Source organism: Chelonia mydas, chromosome 17 (assembly GCF_015237465.2).
Source record: "Chelonia mydas isolate rCheMyd1 chromosome 17, rCheMyd1.pri.v2, whole genome shotgun sequence".
Lineage (NCBI taxonomy): Eukaryota > Metazoa > Chordata > Testudines > Cheloniidae > Chelonia > Chelonia mydas.
The window spans coordinates 21,486,933-21,511,521 of NC_051257.2; the positions used below are offsets into that span (position 1 = coordinate 21,486,933).

At 55.5% G+C, this 24,589-nt stretch overlaps 2 protein-coding genes across 2 annotated transcripts; both read right to left on the bottom strand.

Annotated features, from left to right (window-relative positions):
- Positions 1-654: 654 nt before the first annotated feature.
- LOC119563885 (C-C motif chemokine 3-like) lies at positions 655-2,713 on the bottom strand. Its single transcript, XM_037880510.2, has 3 exons — positions 2,565-2,713; positions 2,090-2,204; positions 655-1,026 (listed from the first exon to the last, which is right to left on the bottom strand). Exons 1-3 carry the CDS (start codon positions 2,635-2,637, stop codon positions 939-941), a joined length of 276 nt encoding a protein of 91 aa, XP_037736438.1. The 5' UTR covers positions 2,638-2,713; the 3' UTR covers positions 655-938.
- A 9,390-nt stretch (positions 2,714-12,103) lies between these two features.
- On the bottom strand, positions 12,104-23,792 carry LOC119563911 (PHD finger protein 7-like). The gene is made up of 8 exons (XM_037880830.1): positions 23,719-23,792; positions 21,938-21,981; positions 20,940-21,031; positions 19,020-19,121; positions 17,374-17,498; positions 15,887-16,052; positions 14,962-15,068; positions 12,104-12,221 (listed from the first exon to the last, which is right to left on the bottom strand). Exons 1-8 carry the CDS (start codon positions 23,790-23,792, stop codon positions 12,104-12,106), a joined length of 828 nt encoding a protein of 275 aa, XP_037736758.1.
- Between the last annotated feature and the right edge of the window lie 797 nt (positions 23,793-24,589).

A 24,589-nucleotide genomic window follows, 5' to 3' on the forward strand; every position in this document is an offset into this window, starting at 1 on the left:
TTCCCTATGCCTTAAATAGCATGCCTGGGCCAATCGGGAAACACCATGGGCACTGCCACTCAGGGCCTCTGTGGGCGGGACATCCAGTGGGGCTTGAGCCAATAGGACTCACAGGTTGCAGTTCTCCCATTTGCCAGAGGTGGCAGTATGAACTCAGCAGCTGCCGAGCAGCCACCAACCTGGCTTCCAGACCTGTGGATCCCCCCCCTGCTGGTTCTCAACTGGGGGGTCCTGAGTCTTGGGGCGGGGGGGGGGGGTCATGAACAGGAATCAGGGGTCACAACCGCCCTCTCCTTCCACGTTGCTAAGTCAGGGAGGGGCCCAGTATTGGAAAGGTTGAGCCCCAGGGTTCTAACCCCCAGGCCATACTCCCTCCCCCATCCTTGACTAGAGCGGTTCACGCGTGACTCCAAGCCCTGCCCCACTCTGCTCCACTGCCCACGCATCTCACCCTTGCTTTACAAACATAACGTGGTTTTTCAGCCTTCTCCCTTTTACTTCCAGCTGCAAAGGGCTGGGGTTGGATTATTTTCATTGGGAACTGATATCGCCAGAGGCATGCTGCTGAGACCCTCAGCCCCCAGATCAGGGATCACTCCTGCAAAAGCTTCAGAGAGACAGCCCAGAGCATTCAAAGGTGTGTAGGCCCAGACATCGTTCTTAACACGTCACATTTTATGATTTTGAATCCTAAATCCTCATTAACAGGCACAGCCGAATATTTCAATTGCATTTTGTATTTTGTTCGATCAAAAGGAATTGACATTGATTTAACTTAAGCACAAATCATTTAAATATAATAAATTGTTGTTCCAGTTCAGAAATAAACATTACAAATAATATATTAAAATAAATTCTTTGTGGGAGGAGCAATTGCCTCCCATGACCCCCGAGGACTTTCGGGACGGTCGCCAGCAGCTATTGCCGTCAGGGGCTGGTCAGTTTTGTTTCACGTGCTTGACATGCTCCTGGACCCATCGTGCGTTGGGATCAGAGCAGACTTCCCGGCCTTTTTTCGTGGTAAAGCTGCAGAGATAAAAACTCGATTCAGAATCTTCACAGGGAGAAGAAGGAAAGTGGATCCCCTGAGACACAAGCTACGGCCGAGAAGGTCGTGGAGACCAGATGGGTTCTGTGTTAGCCAAAAAGACTGAGCATTGTTAAGAATAGTCAGCCAGTGAGGACTCCGCTTTTATAAAGGTGAAACCTTCGCGGCACCTTACTGCAGAGAAGCTGAGCTGTGCCTGGCTGCACCACTGTCATTGGATCAGCGTCTCCAGCTTTGACGTTACCACCTGGGCTCACCCCAGCAGGTGACCTTACCCCGGTGCAATGTCCAGCTCTTGACATAAGGGACATCCTCCTCAATTCTGGTCCCACTGAGCCACTACCCTGGCTCCATGCATATCCCTTCTGCTGACTCATTTCTTCCTCCATGCCCATGCAATGAGTATCAGTGATCATCTAAAATAGTGCATATCCCGAATCTGAGTGACCCGGGGGATCACTGCTGCAACCCTTCTTCTTCCTCAGTCTGTCCCCTGCCCACCCTTTGTTACTCTCACTAGTGGTGTGCTTGCAGGTTAGAGCCGCAGCAGGTGTGGCTATGCCCATTTACCCCAGCTGTGTCTCTGGCCCCATCTGCCCCGACTGGAATGCTCAAGATACCCCAGCTTTCTTGCTGCCCTCTGAGGCCCTGCTTTCTGCTCAAAGAGAGCTGCAGGAGAATGCTTTCCCAAACTCCTGCTGCTGAGTTACTCGGGGAACTGAAAGCTGTGTCAGTCCCTGAGACAAGAACCCAGAGCAAGGGCTCAAGCATGAACCTTCTCCGTGGGTCTGCAGAACATCAATCCCGCCTTGCTCTCTATACATACCTATTGTAGGTATTTTGAAGGCCTCTAGAATTGTGGCATCCAAGGGTCACAGGGGAATGTGGAGAACTTTTGCATAATTGTCTTTCACCCCAGGATTAAAAATGCCTTTGACATTTGTTTCACGAGAACCCTGCAGATTCCCTCCCCCATCCGTTCATCCTATGGGGTTGTTTCTCTGCATGAACATAGAACGTCTGGCCGGAAATCATACTCACATTACAGCCGGCAAGGAGCACTTGCTGCTGGTGTGCCGGTACTTCACCACAAGGCTCCGTGGGATTGGCTTGGCAACATGGCTGAAGCAGCAGGAAGTTGGGGTGTTGACGCCATCTGGAAGGATAGAAGAGACTTGCCTGACGATTCTCTCTAACCCCTCGCTGAAGGTGTCTGAGGATCTGAAGGCTTCTCCTGCAGTCCCAATCGGGTTAACTGACCCTCAGCTCCACCCCTCGCTGTCACTGTTCCCGGGCATCTCAGAGCAGGAAGACCCCTGAGATCGTTCATCTCGACCAACTGAAGTTTATGGCTGTTTCATGGGCTCCCTCCCAACCAGGCTGGGTCACTACAAGCCGCAGTGTCAGAATGGGGGACGCACCTTCCTACACCTGAACCCACCTTGACGTAGTCTGAACCCCAGTGAAAGTGAGAGCTCCGAGCGCTGCAGAAAGGCAGAAAAGAAACAGGACTTACCAAGCTGAGAATGGACCTGGGAGCAGAGGACAGCGATGAGGAGAACCGCGAAGGCAGCCACACAGACCTTCATGCTTCTGCTGGGCGAGGAGGAGCGGCAGCAGCAGAACCAGAGCTGGGATTCTTTCCAGTTCTCCTCCTGTCTCTGATGCTGAACCACAGGCCCTTGTGCCGGCTTTATACAGCGGCATTTTAGGGAAACGCACACATCATGCCAAGTCAATGATGACACACAGAGCCAAATTTTGCTGAGTTGAGAAATCAAAGAGGAAGTTGAAATCTAGAGTAACTCTCAAATTCCATTTCAGAGTTTAGGTCATCAAAAGTCCTGGAAAAAGGACAGAGGAAGCGAGGACATGAGTCCATTGGTGATGGAAGGTCATGACCATAAGCTTCTGGGAACAGGAACCTGCTCTCTGTGTGAAGCCTTCCTCTGTGGCATGGGGCACGGGTCACTTGCTGGAGGATTCTCTGCTCCTTGAAGTCTTGAAACCACGATTTGAGGACTTCAATGGCTCAGACATAGGTGAGAGGTTTTTCGCAGGAGTGGGTGGGTGGGATTCTGTGGCCTGCGTTGTGCTGGAGGTCGGACTAGACGATCATAATGGTCCCTTCTGACCTTACTGTATATGAATCTGTGAAGCTCTTTGGGGTAGGGGGCGTCTTTTTCTTCTCCACTGATGGGGATTCCACAACCTCCCTTGGAAACCTGTTCCAGAGCTTAACTACCCTGATAGTTAGAAAATCTTTCCTGATATCGAACGTAAATCTCCCTTGCTGCAGATTAAGCCTGTTGCTTCTTGTCCTACCTCCAGCAGACCTGAAGAACAACTGGTCACTGTCCTCTTTGTAACAACCCTTCACATATTTCACGACTGTTATCGCATCCACCCTCAGATTTCTTTTCTCAAGGCTAAACGTACCCAGTTTTTAAAACCTTTCCTCATCCATCACATTTTCTAAGCCATCTTTCTTAAAGTGCAGTGCCCAACAATGGACACAGGACTCCAGCTGAGGTCTCACGAGTCCCGAGCAGAGCGGGACAATTACCTCCTCTGTCTTACATACAACACTCCTCTTAATACAGCTCAGAATGATATTAGCCTTTTTTGCAACTGCTTCACATTGCTGACTCTTATTCAATTTGTGATCTACTGTCACCCCCAGATCCTTTTCAGCAGTCCTGACACCTAAGAGTTAGTCCCTATTTTGTAGTTGTGCATTTGATTTTCCTCCCTCGGTGGCACTCCACAACTTGGCACTTATCTTTACTACATTTCACCTTGTTGATATCACACCACTTTTCCAACTTATCAGATCATTTTGAATTCTACTCCTGTCCTCCAAAGTGCTTGCAATCCTTCCCGGCTTGGTGTCATTGCAAATTTTAGAACGCATACTGTCCCTCCATTGTCCGAGTTGCGGATGACAATGTTGAACGGCAGTCCATCAGTAGAACTGAAAATATTCTGTTTTCACTGAAAATTGTCAAGTTTTCATCCAAAAACCAAAACTCGGCATTTGTTTGCAAGGGGGGAGGGAAGAAAAGCCGTTTCCCAGCCAGCTCTACCAATCACGCTTCAATATGGAACAGTGATATTCCGATGGCTGTCTGGTGACCCCTGTGTGAAATGAGTTGGGGCGGGCCCAGCCCCATCCCTGCTGGACAGGAGCCTGCATCACAGGAAATACCAAAGCCAGCCAGGGCCCCAGAGCCGAGCCCCACGCCAGGATCATCAAAGGTTGGGCGACTCTCCGACACTGAGAGCCCAAGTGCTGCGTCTCTCCCATTCAAGACCCATCCCTGCCTAGGGAGGCCCCTGGAGCAGAAAAGATGGGCCTGTGGTTCCCAGACCTGTTCCGTGGGTGGGGAGGGATAGCTCAATGGTTTGAGCATTGGCCTGCTAAACCCCGGGTTGTGAGTTCAATCCTTGAGGGGGCCATTTAGGAATGTGGGGCAAAAATTGGGGATTGGTCCTTCTTTGAGCAGGGGGTTGGACTAGATGATCTCCTGAGGTCCCTTCGAACCCGGATATTCTATGATCCTATGGATGGAGGAGGATGGTCTCATGCGAGGGCTCATTCAGCAGTGGGGGGGAATGTCAGGTGGCTGGTGAGGGGCCATTGTCCCAAGGGATCTCCTGGCTCATTGCTATTGCAGACAGCCCTGTCCTATCACCCACTCAGGGCTGGTAGCCAGTGCTCCCACTGGGACCGGGGACCTGCTGGTGCTTTTGGTGTTCCTAGAGCGCAGAAGAGCACGTGGAGCAAACGCTTGCACTTAGAGGGCAGGGAGCATCTCTTGGGAGAGGCGTGTCCCCATTTCACGTTGCGGAGGGGCAGCTGCGTTCATTGGGGTGGAAGGAGACCCTGCCTTTCTTCCACCCCATGTGTACTGGCTGGAGGCAGCTGGTTGTGAAGTTGGTCCAGGGGAAAGCGTAGAGACATGGCCACCAGGGGCCTAACCCCCTAACCACTAGGCAGCACGCCCAGCGAGCACCATCCATCACAAAGGCCTCTGCCCCTCTGGCATGGCTGCAGGAAAGTTTGTCTATATTGTTCCCATTTCCTGACCAGCTCTACAGATTAATCTTTGCTCTGAATGTCCCAGGTTTCTTAACAGGAGGTTCCCTGTTTAACTTTAACGTTCCTGAAGGTAACATACCCATTGCGGCATGCCTGCAATCTAACATCACCTGACGTACCCCACTGTCATTGGGTAATGGCCTAGTAACCCCCATTGGACACCCCACTGTCATCAGTGGGTTCTCTCAAGTGCGAATTTGGTGAATGATACACAAGACCCCAGCTCCTCTCCTCTGGCACGTGGGCTCTGCAGAGCTAACCAGAGTGAAAAGCAGAACAACACTGTTTTAGACAACTCAGCAGCTGTGGTGCGGATCCACGCAGGGCACTGAGCTGTGCAGCATTGACAGACACGTCTCAGAGCAAAACTATACTCGGATCTAATTTTCCGTGGGGGTTTCTCTGCTGCTAGGGACTGCACAGACCTACAACACTCCACAGCCATGAAATCCCTGGGAACTGGTCTTCCGGCAAAATAGCGATTTGTATCCACTCTCTGGGTTCTGGGGGACAGCACCTTGCTCCAGCAGGGCTGGGATGTTATGGAGATGAGCAGCGGCAGGGAAACCCCGGGGGTCCACAGCTCTTCCCAGCACTGGTGCCCACTTTCTGTAAAAGAAAAAAGAGAGATTGCAGTGAATCCCACAGGGAGCATTCTCACCGAGCATTACTTCCTTTCACAGGGGATTCCACTTGCAGACAAGACCTGGGGGGTTGGGGGGAGAGCAGGGCAGGCTATCTCTGCTACTGTCCTGCATATGTTTTCTCATCTGAGCTCTGGCTTCTCTTGAGAGCCTGCTGCTCTCGACAGGTGTTGCGTGAGATTGGGACGCTGGCAGACCAGGTGCCAGCTCATGCCAAGGTCCCCCTGTCTCCGCTGAACACTGCCAAACACAGAGCTGGAAACAGTCTTGCTCCCCTGGGTATTCGTGTTGTTAAAACAGGTATTAGAATGATAAGAATGTGTTTAGTGTTTACACTGTATTAAATGCATGTGAGTTGCTGCAGCTTTAATCTCATTTATCACATCTGTATCCTATATGGCAAGGTAATAGTTGAGCGGTTATATTGTAAGCCTCTCTAATTATATAGATCACCTGACTGGAGAGAGAGATTCACTAGGGTGACATACGGATCTGGAACCGAAGGTGTTACTCCCCAGGAAGATGAGTCATGCAAGTGGATTTCTCACATCAGCTGAGTTTGCAGCTCAGAGCACATGAGAGGAGGGGGATAAAACCCCTAACAAGGAGGCACTGGTTATCTTTATGCCGCTTGGAGTCTGGGGGGCAAGTTTTGTTAGGCATAAGCAAGAGATCCCCAGTTGCTTAGCCTTAAAGGACATATAGAGCTTGCTTCTTATAGAAGCTTTTGAAATATAAGATTGTAACTCATTTGTGTGTGTATGTTTACCTGCTTTAACCTTGTAAATAACGCTCTAGTTTCTTTTTCCTCATAATAAATCTGTATAAAGATTATTATAGGATTGGCCACAAATGTTGTCTTTGGTATGAGATTTAAGGTGCAATTGACCTGGGGTAAGTGACTGGTCCTTTGGGACTGGGAGTAACCTGAATATTGCTAGGTTTCAGAGTAGCAGCCTTGTTAGTCTGTATTCGCAAAATGAAAAGGAGGACTTGTGGCACCTTAGAGACTAACCAATTTATTTGAGCACAAGCTTTCCTGAGCTACAGCTCACTTCATCGGATGCAGTGAGCTGTAGCTCACAAAAGCTTATGCTCAGATAAATTGGTTAGTCTCTAAGGTGCCACAAGTCCTCCTGAATATTGCTGTGATTCTTGGTGTAAGGCACCCTCTATCACAGGGGTAGCTCACCTGGGTGGCGAGACAGATTGGAGGACCCACGGGGACTGGCTGTGACTCCATGGTTAGGCTCCTTTAGTGCCTGAGGAGGTTACACTTGATGATTGGTTGGTGAAATCTAAGTGTCGAACTCACAGGCAGTTTGGGGTTTGTGCCTGGTTCCCACCGTGTGCCCTGGGGTTGGTACGCACGCTCTTGGGTCCCGGCAGGCAGCATGACAGAGATTAGCTGTCGGGGTGACAGTTTACAGAGGTGCTGAGCATCGGTTTTCTAATCTGAACAGTAGATGGGGCTGTGACCGCAGCACTGTTAAGCCCAGGCATTTGAGAACCAATAGTCAGCTGGGCTGCAAACCCATGAGAGTTTTTTCTTGAAGTCTCCCATCCCCGTAGTGTTTGAGCACCCCCCAGTCTCTACAGAATGTACCCTCGCAGCAGCCCTGAGGCAGGGCTGCTATCCCCATTGGAGAGCCGGGGAGCTGAGGCTGAGAGAGACTAAGGCCCAGAAGCTCAAAGGTGTTTCGACTCAATGGAAATTAGGTCACACGGGGAGTCTGCAGCAGTGCAGGGGCCCGAAGGCAGTCTCTGGGCCCTAGGCTGGAGCCGCTGTGGGGTCGAGGGGTCACATTTCAAAGAAAAACAAACGCCAAGAGTCCCCTGGGATCACAGGAGTCTGGGAGCTGGGGCTTTAAGCAAAAACACCAAAACCCTGAGCTGCCCGTGCTGTGACACTTGTTTTGTAAATGAATAGACCCTCTGATGATGTCTCCAGTTGGATTCTCACCGAAGCTTTGCCCCATTACGATCCCGCCTGCCCCAGCGATGTTCTTACACTACGTCATTGCTCGGCTGCCCCAGGGATCTTCTTTAAAGGGCTAAAAAAACCATTACCACTTTGAGCTGAACGGCTGCGTTCGTTTCTAGGCTGCAGCCCGTCTACACTCAAGCTCCCCAGGCTGCTGTGACCCAGGGGGCTGGCCCAGTGCTGGTGCTGGTGGGAAGTGTTTGCAAACGTTCCCTGGCTCAGACAGAGTTAAGGACGTTCAGAAACCAGGATCCAGACATGACCGTACATCCCGACCCGTAAACACACCCCTCACAAAAACGTACCGGTGCCTGGGGGAGTGGCAAAGCCCCTGACAGCTCGTGCCCTCGCAGCTAACGGCTGCTGCACAAGGACCACAAAGGCAGTCGGCCTCGAAAGATTTTGGACCACCAGTGTCAGAGCTCATTGCACCTGGGAGGCAGCAGTGCCAGCAGACGGGCGCTGTATTTCCCCAGACAGTCACTAGAGGGCGCTGGCGCCATCGTGCTGTTGCCTTGAGCCTGTTGCCCAAAGCAAGTTGCACTTGGCCTGAGATTCATTTTTCCCCGTTGCGACAGGCTGGGTCCTGCACTGGGGCCCTGCGCTGCCTTGGGGCTGTGCAGGGCCGGGGTGACGGTGACTCCGGAACCAAAGCCCTCCCATACAGCCTGGCACGCAGCACGCTCCCTGCACCGGGCAGCTGCCCACTGTGCCCCTCTGCAGAGCAGCGGGTACAGCCGGGACCCTGTCCCTTCCCCACACGGGCTGGGGGCTGGCCACTTCGTCCATGTGCTGCTAGGGGAACAATCTGCTGCCCTAAGCCATTGTTCCTGGCAGCCTCCTCCTCTCCCAACCCCCCGGGGGGCGAACCCCAATCCAGCCCCTGATTAGCAGCCATAAACCAGTCCCCTTTCTAGCAGACAATTCCACTGGTGCTCCCGGGGCGATCTGCGGCACGCTGAGGGGATCACCTGAGCGGGCGACACTGTTCTCACTCCTGCTGGCGTCGCTCACGCTGTGAGAGCTCGCGGGGACATTTCTGTAACACACAACAGGGATTCAGGTGAGGCGAATGCGGCTAAGCCCCTGGGCCACTCTTCCGCCTCAAAAGGGACGTCCCGAACCCTTGAAAACCGCCACTGGGACTGTGTCGCGTCAACCAACGGCTGGCAAAAGGCCAGGGAGAGGAACCATGTGGAAGCTGTGATTACATATGAATCAGCATGTCTGGCCGGGGCATCCCGGCATGTTTCAAGATTAGCTAATGACTTTATGAACCCACTGGCATGTGGCTTTGAAAAGCCATAGGGGAACTAAGTCCTGGAGCTTGTCTGCAGGGGGAGAGTTACCGGCATTCTCCTACTAGTATACATATTCTGGATCAGGGTGTGAATTGAACTAAACTGAATTAAAGCCAATTTTATTCCAAATTAGAGTGTGAACATAGGGGGTTAATCCAGTTTAACTAATCCAGTTTTAATTCACACCTTTACTGGATCCAGATTAATTTTCCTGTGTAGACAAGGCCCAAGATAAAAGCAAATGAGCTGCCAGTCTTCAAATACAGTAACGAGAGATCCTTAAAGTCCCTCCTGGAAAATCGAGGTTGGATTTCCAGTAAGATAGTGGCAGAAATCACGTGTGGAGGCCTGGAGGATGATGGGACCATGAGCAAACGGCGGCACTGAGGGTTAGATGAGACAGGCTGCGCCCACAGCTGAGGAGGAGGAGGTCAAAATTTCCTACAGTGACTAGCGATTTTGAGGGCCCATCTTCAGACACATGCAAGAGGCCTTCTTTTCAGTGCTGAGCCCGCACCCTCTGAAAATCAGGCCTCTTTAAACTGTGTCGAGGTGGGGCCCAGAACTCGAGGGACCCGAATCCCTGGGCACTTTTGAAAGTCTTGGCTGGGCTGTCTGAGCCAATCGTGCCCAGGAATTAAAAATGGCTCTGCGCCCTGCACTAAGAGGGGCCACGGCAGGCCGAGGGGACTCGGAGCTGGCATCGAGGGAACCTCTGAACCGCGGGGAAGCGCCGCACTGTGACTTGCTCTCCCTCTCAGACACCAGGGGCAACACTGACCATCCCCAGCGAGTTGATAGTGTTCTGTAAGGGTGTGTATCGTACAGCGTCGGGTCCCATCTCTTTCACCTCCCCGAGTGAGGTGGAGCAGGGGGATAAAAGGCAGGACACCACAGCAGCAGCGGGGCCGTGCCGGGAGTGGTGGGTAACCCCAGGGAGGAGAGAGAGCGAGAGGAGAGCTGGAGCCATGGGCAGAAAACTGAGATCCCGCCTGAGACAGTGAGCTCTGGCCAGCAGGGAACGCAGGGCGCGTGTCTCTCGAGGGACATCCAGGCCTTGGCAGCCGTAGATGCACCTTCTGTCAAAGCAGGTGAGCCCGTGGGGGCCAGGGAGGGCCCAGACGGCAGTGGTGGGAGAGGAGAGCATTGGGGGGGGGGATAAACAGTGGGACGACAGGCTCACTGACCTGTAGGTAGCAGAGCCAGGGACTGGGGCAGCGAAGGGTCTTCACTTGCGGGGACGGGAGAGCCTGGATCTCGAGGTGAGTGTGGTGGGTCCTGGCCTCCTGCCTCCGGCAGACGCACCGGAGCTGCCCCTGGCTCCACACGCAGCCTGGCTGGTTGTTGGGCTCCCAGGGGCGGAGAGCTGGCGGGATGCTGGAATCAGAGGCAGACGGGTGACCATCACCGCCAGGCAGCCCCCTGCAGAGCCTAGCACGTGCCATCTCCACGCCCCACGCCCAAGGGGCCCGCGTCTCCAATCCTGGGGGCGCCCCGTGCCGTTCTCCTCACCGATGCCCACCAAGGGAAACGGCCCCGGACGTCAGTCCTGCGTCCCCCCCGGGGGTGCTGCCGGCTGCGCTGCTGGGCGCGCTCTTCCAGCTCGGCCAGGGCTTCCACATGCCCGCCCGGCTGCCTTCCCTGCCGCGGTCCCACCCCGCGCGCCCAGGAGCCCTGCGGCCCGCCCGCGCGATTTGATAGGGCCCGGGGCCATGGTCGGTGGGTATCAAAGGCAAGGGGAGGATGTGTCTCCCCAAACAGCATGGCCTGGCCACACTCACACTCCACACCCAGGCCCGTTCCTGCTTCCCAGGCTGTGCTGTGGTGGGCTCTTCCCCCCGTGGCCGGGGTCCCAGGCTGGTGGGCTAATGGGGGCCGGCCTGTACTCCGGGGCGGGGGGGGCACGCTGCCCGCTCACCACCCTCCCTCCCGGCGTTCCGGGGCTGGCGTCACTCGGGCAGCCTGGGGGTGTGTAGGCCAGGAGGGGGGCTCCAGCGGGACCTCAGGCAGAGGGGTGGTCGGGGCCAAGGGCTAGCCTCCCCGAGCCTGAGGTTCACCTGCCGCCCATGCCCAGGGCTCCCGGCTGCGGCCCCCCGGGCCCTTTTAAATCATCCGGGCCCTTGGGCAATTGCCCCCGTTGCCACCCCCTGTCGGGGAGCCGGGGGCAGTCACACGCTCCCGGGGGTTGCCGAGCTCCCCACAGGTGAGGAAGCTCTGCCCAGCCCCCAGGGCCGGCCAGGGATTTAGCCCTTAGGATCGAGTGTCCAGCCGGGAACCTTGCCGGCCTCCATGCTCTTGGTCCCGATCCAAAGGCCAGTGACGGCCTCCCATCGACTGCAACAGGCGCTGGGCCAGGTCCAACCAGCCTGGAGCCTTCTCCTCACCGACGCCCGCCGAGGGAAACGGCCACATCCTCAGCCCTGAGCTCCCCTCCAGACAAACTCCCCACCAGGGCCGGGCGCCTTCGTCCCAGAGGCTCCTTACCCGCCCCTGCTGGCCCCGCGCAGTCCTCACACTCCCACGTGCCCGCGGAGGCCCCCAGCGAGGAGCAGCGGCGGTGGGTCCCCTGGGAGCCACACGAGGTGCACAGCAGCAGCTGCCACGGGCTGGGAAGGCAAAGAGGTCGGTGTCGGCGCCTCCCAGCTGGAGAGCCGGGTCCGGCCAGAGGGAAGGTGGGATGGAGGCCTAGATCCTTGGAGGCCCCCTAGGCTCCTAACTCCCTTGGGTTTCAGTGGATGTTAGGAGCCTAAATACATCTGTGGAGCTGGGCTAGAGCCCTGCAGCCCCGGCTCCTCTCTGCAATGAGATCGTGGAGACCAGAACAAAGGCACCCGCCTGCATTCACGCCAACGGGCCGGCACACCCCATCCCCCAATAGCCAGCCATTGCGTGTGGCACCTGCTGGGCAACAGCTGAGCTGCCAGTGGCCAGCAAGGGGCGGGACCTAGACTGAATCCAACCCCACCCCCGCCCCAACGCAGCAGGGAGAATGCGCCTGGGGCCAAGCCCCGGGAAGTTAACTGCCTACCCGTCCTCTGCGGATTGCTCTCTGCCGCCCACGTACAGGCAGGAGCCGGCGTCACAGCGGCTGTGTCTGTGATACTGGTCGCCGAACGCGCCGTCTTCCTCCCAGGCGGCGTCCCTGAGGGAGCAATGAGGGGAATCAGCGTTCCTCGAGCCGGAATCCACCCGGTGCTAACACTTCAAATGCTGGGGACCAGGCTGTAAGCTCCCTGGGGCAAGGACCGTTTCTTTGATCTGTGTTTGTACAGCACCTAGCGCAATGGAGTCCCAGTCCAGGGCTGGGGCTGTGACGCTGGCAGACCAGGTGCCAGCTCATGCCAGGTCCCCGTATCCCAGCCGGGAGCTGACGGACACAGCATTGGAATCTGTCTGGCTCACTTGTGGGTTAATATTCCTAAAATAGGTATAAGAACATAAGAACGGCCACCCTGGGTCAGACCAAAGGTCCATCTAGCCCAGTGTCCTGTCTGCCGACAGTGGCCAAGGCCAGGTGCCCCAGAGAGAATGAACAGAACAGATCATCATCAAGCGACCCATCCCCTGTCACCCATTCCTACCTTCTGGCAATCAGAGGCTAGGGACACCTCCCTGCCCATCCTAGCTAATAGCCATTAATGGACCTACGCACCAGGAACTTATCTAGTTAGAATGATAAGAAAGTGGTTGGTGTTCGGAGTCTATCGGATGCTTGTGTGTTGCTGCCTGCTGGGATCTGACGTGTGAGAGCTGCGTTCCACATTGCGATGTAACAGTTGAGCGGGTGTTGTGTGAACGTCTGTGAGTGTCTGAATCGCCAGACAGCCAGAGGGACACTAATTAGTGTGGAGATGTTCCTCAGGATATCCTGAGAGGTATTTAAGGCCCGGCTTGACAAAGCCCTGGCTGGGATGATTTAGTTGGGATTGGTCCTGCTATGAGCAGGGGTTGGACTAGATGACCTCCTGAGGTCTCTTCCAACCCTAATCTTCTATGATTCTGTGACTGAAGACTCTTATTTGTTCTGCTCTCCTCCCCATACAGGTGAGCCATGGAGGTGGACTCCTATCAGCTGACTTTGCAGCTCAGAGCACATGGCAGGAGGGGGACAAAACCCCAAACCAAAGGAAGTAGGATCTCTGTGTTGTTGGGACTCTGGGGGGTGGGGTCAGGGACTTCTAAGCAGTAGCAAGAGATCCCAGATGCTTGGCCTGGGCTAGCCCTAAAGGACAAATAGAGCTTGCTCATTGTAAAAGCCTATGTTACCTTTTAAAACCTAGGACTGTAACTCGTTAGTGTGTCTATATTCACTTGCTTTAATCTTGTAAATGGCTCTCTAATTTCCTTTTCCTATTTAATACATCTCTGTATAGTTTGTTATAGGATTGCTTGCAAGTGTTGTCTTTGGTGTGAGATCTAAGGTGCAACTGACCTGGGGTAAGTGACTGGTTCTTTGGGACTCCAAATAACCTGAATGTTGCTGTGATCTTTGGTGCAAGGGGCCATCTATCACGGAGATATGCTCACCCGGGGGCAAGGCAGGCTGGAGTGCCCAGGGGGACTGGGTGGGACTCTGTGACTGAGGGGTTGGCACTTGGCTGGTGACATCTAAGCTGAGAACTCACAACCACTTCGGGCTGTGTGCCCTGGTGGGTTGCAGCCTGCCCTGATGTTGGGGCTCATGCTCTTACGTCACCAGTGGGAATGTCATGGGGCCCCTAATTACACTGAATAAATCATAATAATAACAACACTAAGATCAGCGAATCCAGGCTCTTGTGGGGCACGTTCCCTTTGGCCAGTGTGAATCCCCCTCTTCCCATGGCAAACCTCATGCTGCGGATTCAGCCAGACAAAATGACTCTGACAACCATCCTGGAGTTTCCAAGATGAAATATAACACCGCCCGTCAGCTCTTCGAAAGCGCTCCCCAGCCGTAGACCTCAGCATGCTTTCCAACGGAGGTCAGTGCCGTTAGCCCCATTGTACAGTGACTTGTCTGGGATCGGCTAATAGTAAAGCCAGGACTACAAGGCAAGTTTTGGAAGTGCCAGGCAGGGCCCCACCCGCTGGCCCATGGCAGCCTTAGCCCCTTTCCAAGCCCTGGAGCAGTTGCACTCTTTCCCACGTCGCTCTCTGACGAGGCAGGAGGCTGTTGTGTCCCCATCTCTGCAGTCTAGGAGCTCTTGACCTGTCCCAGTGCGCTGCAATTTACAAAGCTGAGGCTGGTGCAGCCTTTAAAAAGCCTGTTCTGTGTTACTCATAGGAGCCCGGCGCTGGACGGAGGAATCCCATGCACCGCACTACAGACTAGGGACCGACTGGCTAAGCAGCCGTTCTGCAGAAAAGGACCTAGGGGTTACAGTGGACGAGAAGCTGGATATGAGTCAGCAGTGTGCCCTTGTTTCCAAGAAGGCTAACGGCATATAGGGCACATGACTTCTGAGGAGAGGCTAAGGGAACTGGGGTTATTTAGTCTGCAGAAGAGAAGAGTGAGGGGGGATTTGATAGCAGCCTTCAACTACCTGAAGGGGGGCTCCAAAGAGGATGGAGCTCAGCTGTTCTCAGTGGTGGCAGATGACAGAACAAGGAGCAATGGTCTCAAGTTGCAGTGGGGGAGGTTTAGGTTGGATATTAGGAAACACTATTTCACTCGGAGGGTGGTGAAGCACTGGGGGAATGGGTTCCCTAGGGAGGTGGTGGAATCTCCATCCTTAGAGGTTTTTCAGGCCCGTCCTGACAAAGCCCTGGCTGGGATGATTTAGTTGGGGTTGGTCCTGCTTTGAGCAGGGGGTTGGACTTGATGACCTCCTGAGTTCTTCCAACCCTAAACTTCTATGATTCTATGAGTTGCTCTTTGTGAAGGTAGAAAGGGAACCGACCTGTCAGGGATTTTGATGCCCATTCGAAACATCTCTCTTTGGAATGTCCCCATGTCCCGGCACCTGGGGCATCGGAAATGGTACAAGGCAGCACGGAGAGTGTGTCCCTGCGGGATAGACACAAGCAGGGGAGCAGAGATCACATTCCTGCAGGGGGAGAGAGGTAATGCCAGCTTGGGGAGGCAGGGCTGTGAATGAGCCATTGACTAGCAAAGAGCAAAAACAACACGCAACGAGCTCGCGGCGGCAAGTGCTGCTCGCGGAGGAAGTGAGACCGGGAATGAGAAAGCCCCCCGGAGGAGGAGGTGGGGGTGCGGGTGCCCAGCCCCAGGAGTCGTGCGCGAGGGCAGTAAATGGGCTGCGAGAAGGGTAGAAAATGGCCCTGGAAGTTACCTTCCAAGTAGGGGACCTGGCTCTGCCCCTCCTGTACCAGCGATTCACCCCATAGCCCGCAGAGCAGTGGGGCCTGATTCACACAGCGTAGGCACCACCCAGCGCAGGGAGAGGAGCTGCCGCTCAGGGTGGATATGGGGTGACAGTAGGCTGCTGCCGGAAGGAAGGGGTCACTCTGGGTCCTAGGTGGCTTTCACCCGACCCTTGCTCTGGCTGTTTGCCAAAGTGTTTCTCCAGATAGGGGTTCTAGACTCCCCTACTGCTGGACTTTGTGGGGGCCCAGGGACCCTGAATGGGGCTTGTGATCCTAGAACTGCTCCATAAATACTCGCTGAGCCCTTCCCTGCTGTGTCTGTCCCCGCAGCAGCCAGGCAGATACCTCAGGCTGCGCCCCCAGGGACTGTCCTCAAACATTCATATCAGTGCGGGAACATCTAACAGCTGCAGCCTGCGCGTGGGTTGGCTCGAAGGTTTTCGTGGCCAGGGGGTTCCGGCCCACCCCCAGGAACCAGCGCGGAAAGGGGATTCGCACCTGGATGCAGCCTCGGTGGAACCAGGCGTGCTTGCACGCCGGGCACACCAGGGCGCTGTAGGAGGGTTTCCCCGGCATGGACTCCAAGCAGACGACGCAGATGGTTTCGGCCTGCTGCTGCCACCGTCTCACTCGCTGCACAGGCCGGTGGGTCCAGCAGAAGGATCTGGGGGAGGGACAGCATGAGGGCAGAGCCGATAGGCACGACAGTCACTAGCTCATGCCTGGGGCTGCAGAGGCCACGGGCCACGTGGAAACTCCAATGCTCTGGGAGTAGGGTGCCCAACTTTCTATTGGCAGGAAACCGAACACCCTTACCCCGCCCCCTGCCCCCCCCTTTTCTGAGGCCCCCGCTCACTCCACCCCCCTCCCTCCATCGCTCGCTCTCCCCCACCCTCGCTCATTTTCACCAGGGTGGGGCTGGAGGTTGGGGTGCGGCAGGGAGTGCCGGTGAGGACTCCGGCTGCGGGTACAGGTAGGGGCTCCGGGGTGGGGCTGGAGATGAGGGGGTTGGGGTGCAGGAGAGGGATCCGTGCTGAGGCAGGGGGTTGGGGTGTGGGAGGGGGTACAGGCTCTGGCTGGGGGGTGCAGGCTCCGGGGTGGGGCTAGAAATCAGGGGTTCCGGGTGCAGGAGAGGAATCTGGGCTGGCGCAGGGGGTTGAGGTGCAGGAGGGGGTGCAGGGTACAGGTTCCAGGCAGCGTTTACCTCAGGTGGCTCCCGGGAAGCTGCCGGCATCTCTCTCCGGCTCCCAAGTGGAGGCGCGACCATGTGGCTCTCCGCGCTGCCGTGGCTGCAGGCACCGCCCCCTCAGCTCCCATTGGCCAGAGTTCCTGGCCAATGGGAGCAACTGATCTGGCGCTGGGGGTAGGGGCAGCGTGCAGAGCCCCAGTGACCATCCCTCTGCCTAGGAGCCGGAGGGAGATGCCAGCAGCTTTCCGGGAGTCACGCGGAGCTGGGTAGGGAGCCTGCCTGCGCCGCCAACCGGATTTTTCGCGGCCCAGTCAGCAATGCTGACCGGAACTGCCAGGGTCCCTTTACGTCCGGGCGTTCTGCTTGAAAACCGGACACCTGGCAACTGGGAGGGGTTGCAGCATGCACTCCCCTCTGAGAGCTCTTATCTCCCCTGTGCCTCTGGGGCAGCGACAGGTGCCAAGAACCCACACACCCAGGGAGTTGGGCTGCAATTGTATTCTTTTGGAAAAGAGGAAAAAAAGAACCAAAGATTTTCCAACCCCTAAACTCGGAATCCGTGCCGGGCCTTTGAAGGCTGCTCCTGATATCAGAGTCTCTCAGCACTGGGGCCATCCCTTGGTTTGCCCCTGTAATGCCAGCTATGGGGCTCTGTCACCAGCATTTTCACAAGACACCCGCTACCCCAGGGGTGCTTTTGACCGGTGTATTGTGTCCCCTGCAAACGCTGACAGAGCCCTTTGCTCCAAGAGGTGCTAAGTAGGCTTCCCATCAGAGACTTTGCAGCCACGCTTACTTAAACTCCCCGAAGAACTGATAGACGCAGCCTCTCTCCGAGCCGCAGGGGAAGTGGAAGTTCTTGCTGCACTTGCTGCCCTGGCAGGCGATGGATGCCCCTTTGCAGCCGCACACACAGCAGGTCTGGAGACAACGGGACGATGAGCAGAACAGGCAGCAGCTCCCAAGGTCCCCGCCACAGCCCTTTGGAGGAGAAGGGAATCCTCCCACCAGCTTCATGTCCTACATCCGCCCCCGGTGGATCACTGTCCCTGCCGTGCTAGGCCTTCCGTGGAGATCACAACGAGTCTCGGGGTGGGAATGTCACACAGAGCTGATGGGAAGCCACTGACCCCTCCCACCGGGAATGCGGAGATTTCAAAACGGCTTTTTCTCCCAGAATGTGGGTGGGGGTAGAAATCTCAGAATTGTTCGCAAAACAAAATCTCCCTTAAAGATTTCCTTGCCACTCGTAGATTAGATTGTAGGCTCTCAGAAATATAGGACTGGAAGGGACTTCCCCAGCCCAGATTAGCCATTAACAAAAGTCAAACCAGGAGACTCGAAAGGGAACGTTTGGATAATTGCCCATCCAACATCTGGGTGACATGGAGACGTTCCCACCAAACATTGTGGTTTTGTCAACTCAGCATTTTCCAACCAACAAACGTGTTGCAGGACAACGTTCGCTTGGCTCGCATCACACTAGCTCCTGTGCTGGCAGGAGGGGGGGGAGCCAGTGGCCCATGTCCTACCTCAGTCTCTCTGCACACCTGCCCCTCACAACTAGGCTTGCCAACTTTCTAATCACACAAAACCGAACACACTTGCTCCGCCCCCTGCCCTGCCCCTTCTCCGAGGCCCCGCCCCTGCTCGCTCCATCTCCCCTGCCTCTGGCGCTCGCTCTCCCCCACCCTCACTCACTCGCTCATTTTCACCGGGCTGAGGCAGGGGGTTGGGGCGCGGGAGGGGGTGAGGTCTCTGGGAGGTGCTCACCTCAGGCGGCTCCCAGAAGCGGCGACATGTCCCATGGCTCCTAGGCGGAGGTGTGGCCAGGCCCCCGTCCATAGGCGCTGCCCCCACAGCTTCCATTGGCCGCGGTTCCCGGCCAATAGGAGATGTGGAGCCAGCAATCGGGGAAGGGGCAGCACATGGAGCCCCCCTGGCTGCCCCTGCACCTAGGGGCCGCAGGGACATGCCAGCTGCCTCCAGGAGCCATGTGGAGCCAGGTAGGGAGCCTACCAGCCCCACCAACCGGACTTTTAATGGCGCGGTCAGCGGTGCTGACTGGAGCCGCCAGAGTCCCTTTTCAACCGGGTGTTCTGGTCGAAAACCAGACACCTGGCAACCCTACTCACAACCTCCTCGTCTTCCCCTGCTCGGACCCCACACCTCTCTCCCTTCCCTGTGTAGATAATCCCCTCCCAACTAACTCCAGCCCCCACCACATTTGCCACCATCACATTGTTCTCTCGGCTTGTGTGTGATCCCCCTTCCCCACACCCTGGGCCTGGCCTGTCTAGTTAGTCGGTACACTCCTGGGGACTGGCTACTCCCCTGGGTCTGTACAGCACCCAGACAACAGGGTCCTGCTCTTGGATGGTCTCTGGGCACTACTGTAATCAACATATCAGATAATAATAATACAGCACGGCTCGGCCTCACCTTCTGAACTGCCCGCTTTAATTCCTGCCTGATGTCCGGATACAGGAACCCGTAAAATCCCTCCTCGTCCTGCCCCCTCTGGAGCAGCCCGCTGGCGTGGTACTGGAACACAGGAGCGTGGGCACACTGTAACCTCTCTCCCCACCAGAAATTCCATCCCGGACCTCAGAAACCTCAGTGACCAAATTTTCACCCCAAAAAGTCGCCCCAAAAAGTTTCCATTTCAACAAATCAGCATTTTCTGATGAATTTTGGTTTTGGTCAGAATAAATCCCCACCAGCTCAAATTGACGATTCTAAATGAGCTGAGCTGCTTAATGGCTAGTTACCTGGGATTTGCAAGGGGTCTAAGGGCGTCACTCCAGCAACTTCTGTACACGTCAGAAGCTCAGCACCAACGAGCTGTGCTGGATGGGAGAACAGGGAGGAAAAGGAGCCGTGGCGAGGGGGCTTCTCCCAGGTGAGCCAGGACACCGAACAATCTGCTGCTGTTTAACTTCGTTATAATAAGGTCCAGGCTCTCTGGATCTCATTCTATATATTTTAATACAACGGTGTGTTCAACTGAAAATGCGACGTCCTTCCTGCCAGACCTGCCTGAGCATGAAAGGGTCGTCCAGCGAGCACCGCTGGTGTCTCTCTGAGAAGGAAGCTCTGGCCTCAGGCTATATCTGGCGCAGGAGCCTGACATGTAGTAGCAGCCCTGCCATCTGCCATGTACAAGGGGAAAGGGTAGCCAGAGCAACCCTGACCGTTTCTCTGTGGTAAATCTCATTTAAATCCCCCGTTTTCCAAGAGGGCAAATGTGAGGAAGTTGGTAAATGTCAAGAGGACAGATGCAACCACGAGCAATAAGCAGCTTTGGGTGCCCGTGAGGAACAAATCAGGAGGTTTTGTTGCTTTCAGTGTAATTCGCGAGGCAGTGAAGAGAAGGGGTTGCTGTCCTAGCTTGCATTCGACAAATCCTTTGATTCGGTGCCTCGCCATTATGGGTCTGTAATGCATGTCTCCAAGGACAGTACCAGCTGCACCTAGAAACTCACGGGATAGACACGTCTGAGCAATGCCGCTAAGGAGGACAATGAAGGTCTAGGAGGGACAGTGAGGTGCATGAGCTCAGCAGGAGAAGCCAGCCAGAATTACACAAAGGTCTGGGCTCACGGCACAAAGAGATGGTCGTTCCTTTCCCGACAGCCACAGTGAGATCACAACTGGAATGCAACAGCCAGGTCTGGGCAGCCCAGCATCAGGCAGAGAGAGGCAAACTGGGGGTGATGCAGAGAAAAGCAACCAACGGGCTGCATGAATTCGTGCGGAAAGGTGAACAGAGCTTGGCTGAATGATACCGACAGGGGACTTAAGATACTGGGCTCTTTAGTCTAGCAGAGAAAGGCCTGAGCCCACACAATGGCTGGTAGTTGAAGCTAGACAACTTCAGACTGGAAAAAAAAGATGCAAAAATTTTAAGTGAGGGTAATTAGCCATTGGAGCGACTTCCCAGGCTCTGGGATGGACTCTCCTTCCCCGGGAATTTTAAAGCCAAGATTGGACATGTTTCTACAAGATCTGCTCTAGTTCAAAAAGGGATTCACTCCAGGACGTTCTCTGGCACACAGGAGGGCAGCCTGGAGACGACCACGAGGGTCCCGCAGAGAGGAGCAAGCATCTCTCTGTGCTGCGGGATCGAGGAAAGGGCTGAATGCACCCAAGCAGGAGCGTTGAGCGGTGGCCCAAGGAGCTGCACTATAATAATAGCAGGTGAAATCTTGGCTCATGGACTTGAGTGGGGCCAGGACTCCACCCAGGGACCCTGCAAAGGGGGTGGTGGGAGTCTCATTGAGTGGGTCACTGAGATGCAGGCGGGTCGGCCCGACCCCTCAGGAGAACCATCAGCCCCCGGGGAAAGGGAGAGTTACTCACCAGGCAGTTCTCGTGCACACACAGCTTACCCCGCTGGCATTTCTGCCCGTAGGTGTCGGGGTCAGAGTCAGCCCGGTGGCAGAGCCCGCACTCTGCAGGGGAGGGAGAGGAGACGTCACTGAATCAGACAGGCTGCTCCTGGCACAGCAGCCCTGGCACAGCCATCCTGGGGCGGGAGCAGCTACCAGGGACCAACAGCGACTCCCGCCGGCCAACGGGGGAATGACGCTGACGGGTTGCCAAGGGGAGGCCTGCCCGCTCCCCAGCTGGCTGTGACGCAGGGTCTCCGAGGGGCTGTCAGAGGGAGTCATACAGCAGCTTGGAAAGAGCGGCAGGCTGTGTTGATAGGAATGTGAAGAGGTAAACTCACCGGTAGCCAGGCGTGTGCTGTGTACAGGGTGAGATCCACGTCCCGTGCGGGATTGTTACTTATCCGTGTTAACACGGGCGCTGGGTGCAGTACATCATGGACTCACATCCAACCCAGAGCCCCCCAGATCCCGCCAGTGGATCCAGAGCTCCCCCAACACCCATCCACACCAGATCTGGGTCCCCTCCTCACAGCCAACCCAGAGCCCCATGGCCACCCCCAACGGCTCTGGAGTTCCCCCAGCACCGCCACATACCAGATCTAGGTCCCCGCCTCTCACAGAGGGAATAATCTGGCCCGTTTGGGGGCTCCCGAAATCACTGTCTCTGGGCTCTGCAGCCACTGCTCTGCACTGGAACGTGCCTTCCCCTTGCTTCACCCTCTGCTCCCCCTGCCCCGTCCCTTTGTTCACTGTCACCCACGGACTGCACCCTTCCCTTCCCCTGCATGGGCTCTGTTACAACAGCGGTTCCCTCCCAGAGGGGGAGGCCGGCCCCACCCATGGACCCCTTCCCCTGGCTCCCCTGCATCGCTCGCAGCTAACAGCATTGGGACGGCGAGTGCCACTGCCCAGGGATGCGCTCGCGTTGCCCCTGCTACAGCCCACCGCAAGGTAGTTTATTCTCACCTTCCTCCTTCAGCTTCAGGGCCTGGCGCTTCATTTCAGGAGCGCTGCAAACAACAAGAGGGTTTCATAGAATCATGAAGATTAGGGTTGGAAGAGACCTCAGGAGGTCATCTAGTCCAACCCCCTGCTCCAAGCAGGACCAACCCCAACTACATCATCCCAGCCAGGGCTTTGTCAAGCCTGACCTTAAAAACCTCTAAGGATGGAGGTTCCACCACCTCCCTAGGGAACCCATTCCAGTGCTTCACCACCCTCCTCGTAAAATAGTGTTTCCTAATATCCAACCTAGACCTCCCCCACTGCAACTGAGACCATTGCTCCTCGTTCTGTCATCTGCCACCACTGAGAACAGCTGAGCTCCAGCCTCTTTGCAACCCCCTTCAGGCAGTTGAAGGCTGCTTTCAATCAGCTCCTGAGAAGCCATTGTGCTGTGACTACACTATTGGATTCTAGTTGGGTTCATAGCGGTAGCTTTCATGAGCCAGCTAGTCCTAGCTTAAAGAGCTAGGCTGGAAGGTGGGTTCAATTCCTGCCTCTGCAACAGATGGCGTCTGTGTCTTTGGGCAAATCCGTGAATCCCTTCGTTTCTCCCACCTGTAAAAGGGAGCTCATACTCCTTCCACCCTTTGCTTCTTCAGACTGTGCACTCTACAGGGCAGGGCCTGTCTCTCGCAGTTTGTTTGTACAGTGCCTAGCGCAATGGGACCCTGAGCTCTCAAGGTGCTGCTGCATGTGAGGAATGAGCCCAGTCTGGACAATTGAAAACTCTTACCTTTCCCGTGGGCGTTCCTGCAACTCCAACTAGGCCCCGTTCTGAAATCACCCTCAAGCTGCTTATTGGAGGAAGAGGCTTCCTTGACCGGGACTGGCCACATTCCTCCACATTTACCCCAGACGTCGTTAGTCTCCACCCCACACAAAGACAGGAGGGGCCTTATCTGGTGTGATTTTGGTGATGTCTGGGGAAAGGTCTCTCCTCTGGGGCTGGAGGGCTCCTGATGGTCATTTCTGGTCCCTCCCGTACCCCGTGTGCCACAATCCACGCGTCACTGGCAGGCCCTCCTGCGGGAGGAGTTATTGGGTGGTTTACTTGGACTGTGAGCTCCTCGGGGCAGGGACCATCCTGCAGCGCCTAGCAAAAGGCTCTACGGTAATACAAATAATAGTCCTGTTCTGGCTGGTCAATAGAGTCGAATCTTTTTCCTTTTACTAGCATAAGCCACGTCCACCTGGCGTGAGATCTGTCCCCATCTAGCAGTGGCGAGGCCAGCCGGAGATCAATGAGCCTGCTACAGCCGGAGCTACGAGAGCCACATCCTTTAGCTCAGGCGGTAGAGGCTCATTCAGTTCTGATCCAGAGGCCCCAGGTTTGATCCCCGTGGCTGACAACCCATCCAGCTGTGCTGGTGTTACACAAGTGAGAAAAGACCCTTAGGTACAGTCCCCCTTTCCTGCTCCCTACACATTCTCCCCACTCCCTTGCCCATAGGGAGAAGGTTCGTCCTGTGGTTAGGCCCCTCACTTGGCTCTCAGGAGACAGGTTCAAGTCCCTGCTTTCCCACAGACTTCTTATCTGACCTTGGCCAAGTCACTTAGTCTTTCTGAGCTTTGGTTCCCCGTCTGCACAGTGGGGATTTTAGCACTGCCCTGCCGTGCGAGGTTGTGAGGCTAAACGAAGGCATGTGAGGTGCTCAGACAGGGTGGTGAGAGGGGCCAGATAAATACCTCAGATAGGTAGATCTGACAGGGGCTGTGGCCTTATTAAGATATCACCTACTCACTTGAGACTGGTCTGTGATCTGCTCTCCCCCTGCTCCTGGTAGCTGACCAGCGCTGTCCGGCTGTGGCGTGTCATTTCATTGGTCACTGTGACACGGTAGCTGCATAGCTGGGGCTTTGCATTCGATGGTGGGAAGGGCAGAGGCAGGGGCCCAGACCCCCGTCTTACCAAAGGAAAAAACAATATTTACTTATGATTTCTCTAAATAAATTTTTAAAACATCACACCCCAATCCAGGGACGGCAAAACAAATCTGCCCTTTTTCTTTCTTAACAGAAAGAGCCCACCTTTCAGTCCCTGGGCAGACAAGGAACAAACGTTGTGCGATAGAAACCAATTGGCTTCTAACAGGTAATGAAACACAGCAAGGAGCTCAAAGACCAGGCAGCTGCCAGAATAATAATTCTAAGACACAGCTGACAGGAGGCCAAACGCTGCGGACCCCAAGAGTCTCCAATCAGTGAAAACAGACTCACAAATAGCCCGTTGTCTCTATGACCCACCAGAGACTACAGGGGACTCCATGAGGCTGTGACGTCCAGGGCTGGAGGGCAAGCACCTGCCGAGACTCATTAGGGATTATACCCAGCAAGAGCACAACTCCCAGAGCCCACACCACACAATGGGGATGCAACACCACTGCGTGCATCCCGGGGCTCAGCAAATCCGCCTTCCCCAGCAACGGGGCTACCGCAGGTCCCTGGCAGTGGTGTCCCCATGGAGCGCTCCACCCAGCACTCCACTAAACCTGCACCCCCGGGTTCTGAGCGCTTTGTTCTCTGTCTCCTGGAGGCACCAGGCAGGCGGTAGCTGGATCCTTACGGGCAAGGGGGGAGACACGTTGGTGTCTATAAGGGAAGTGTCTATTTCTG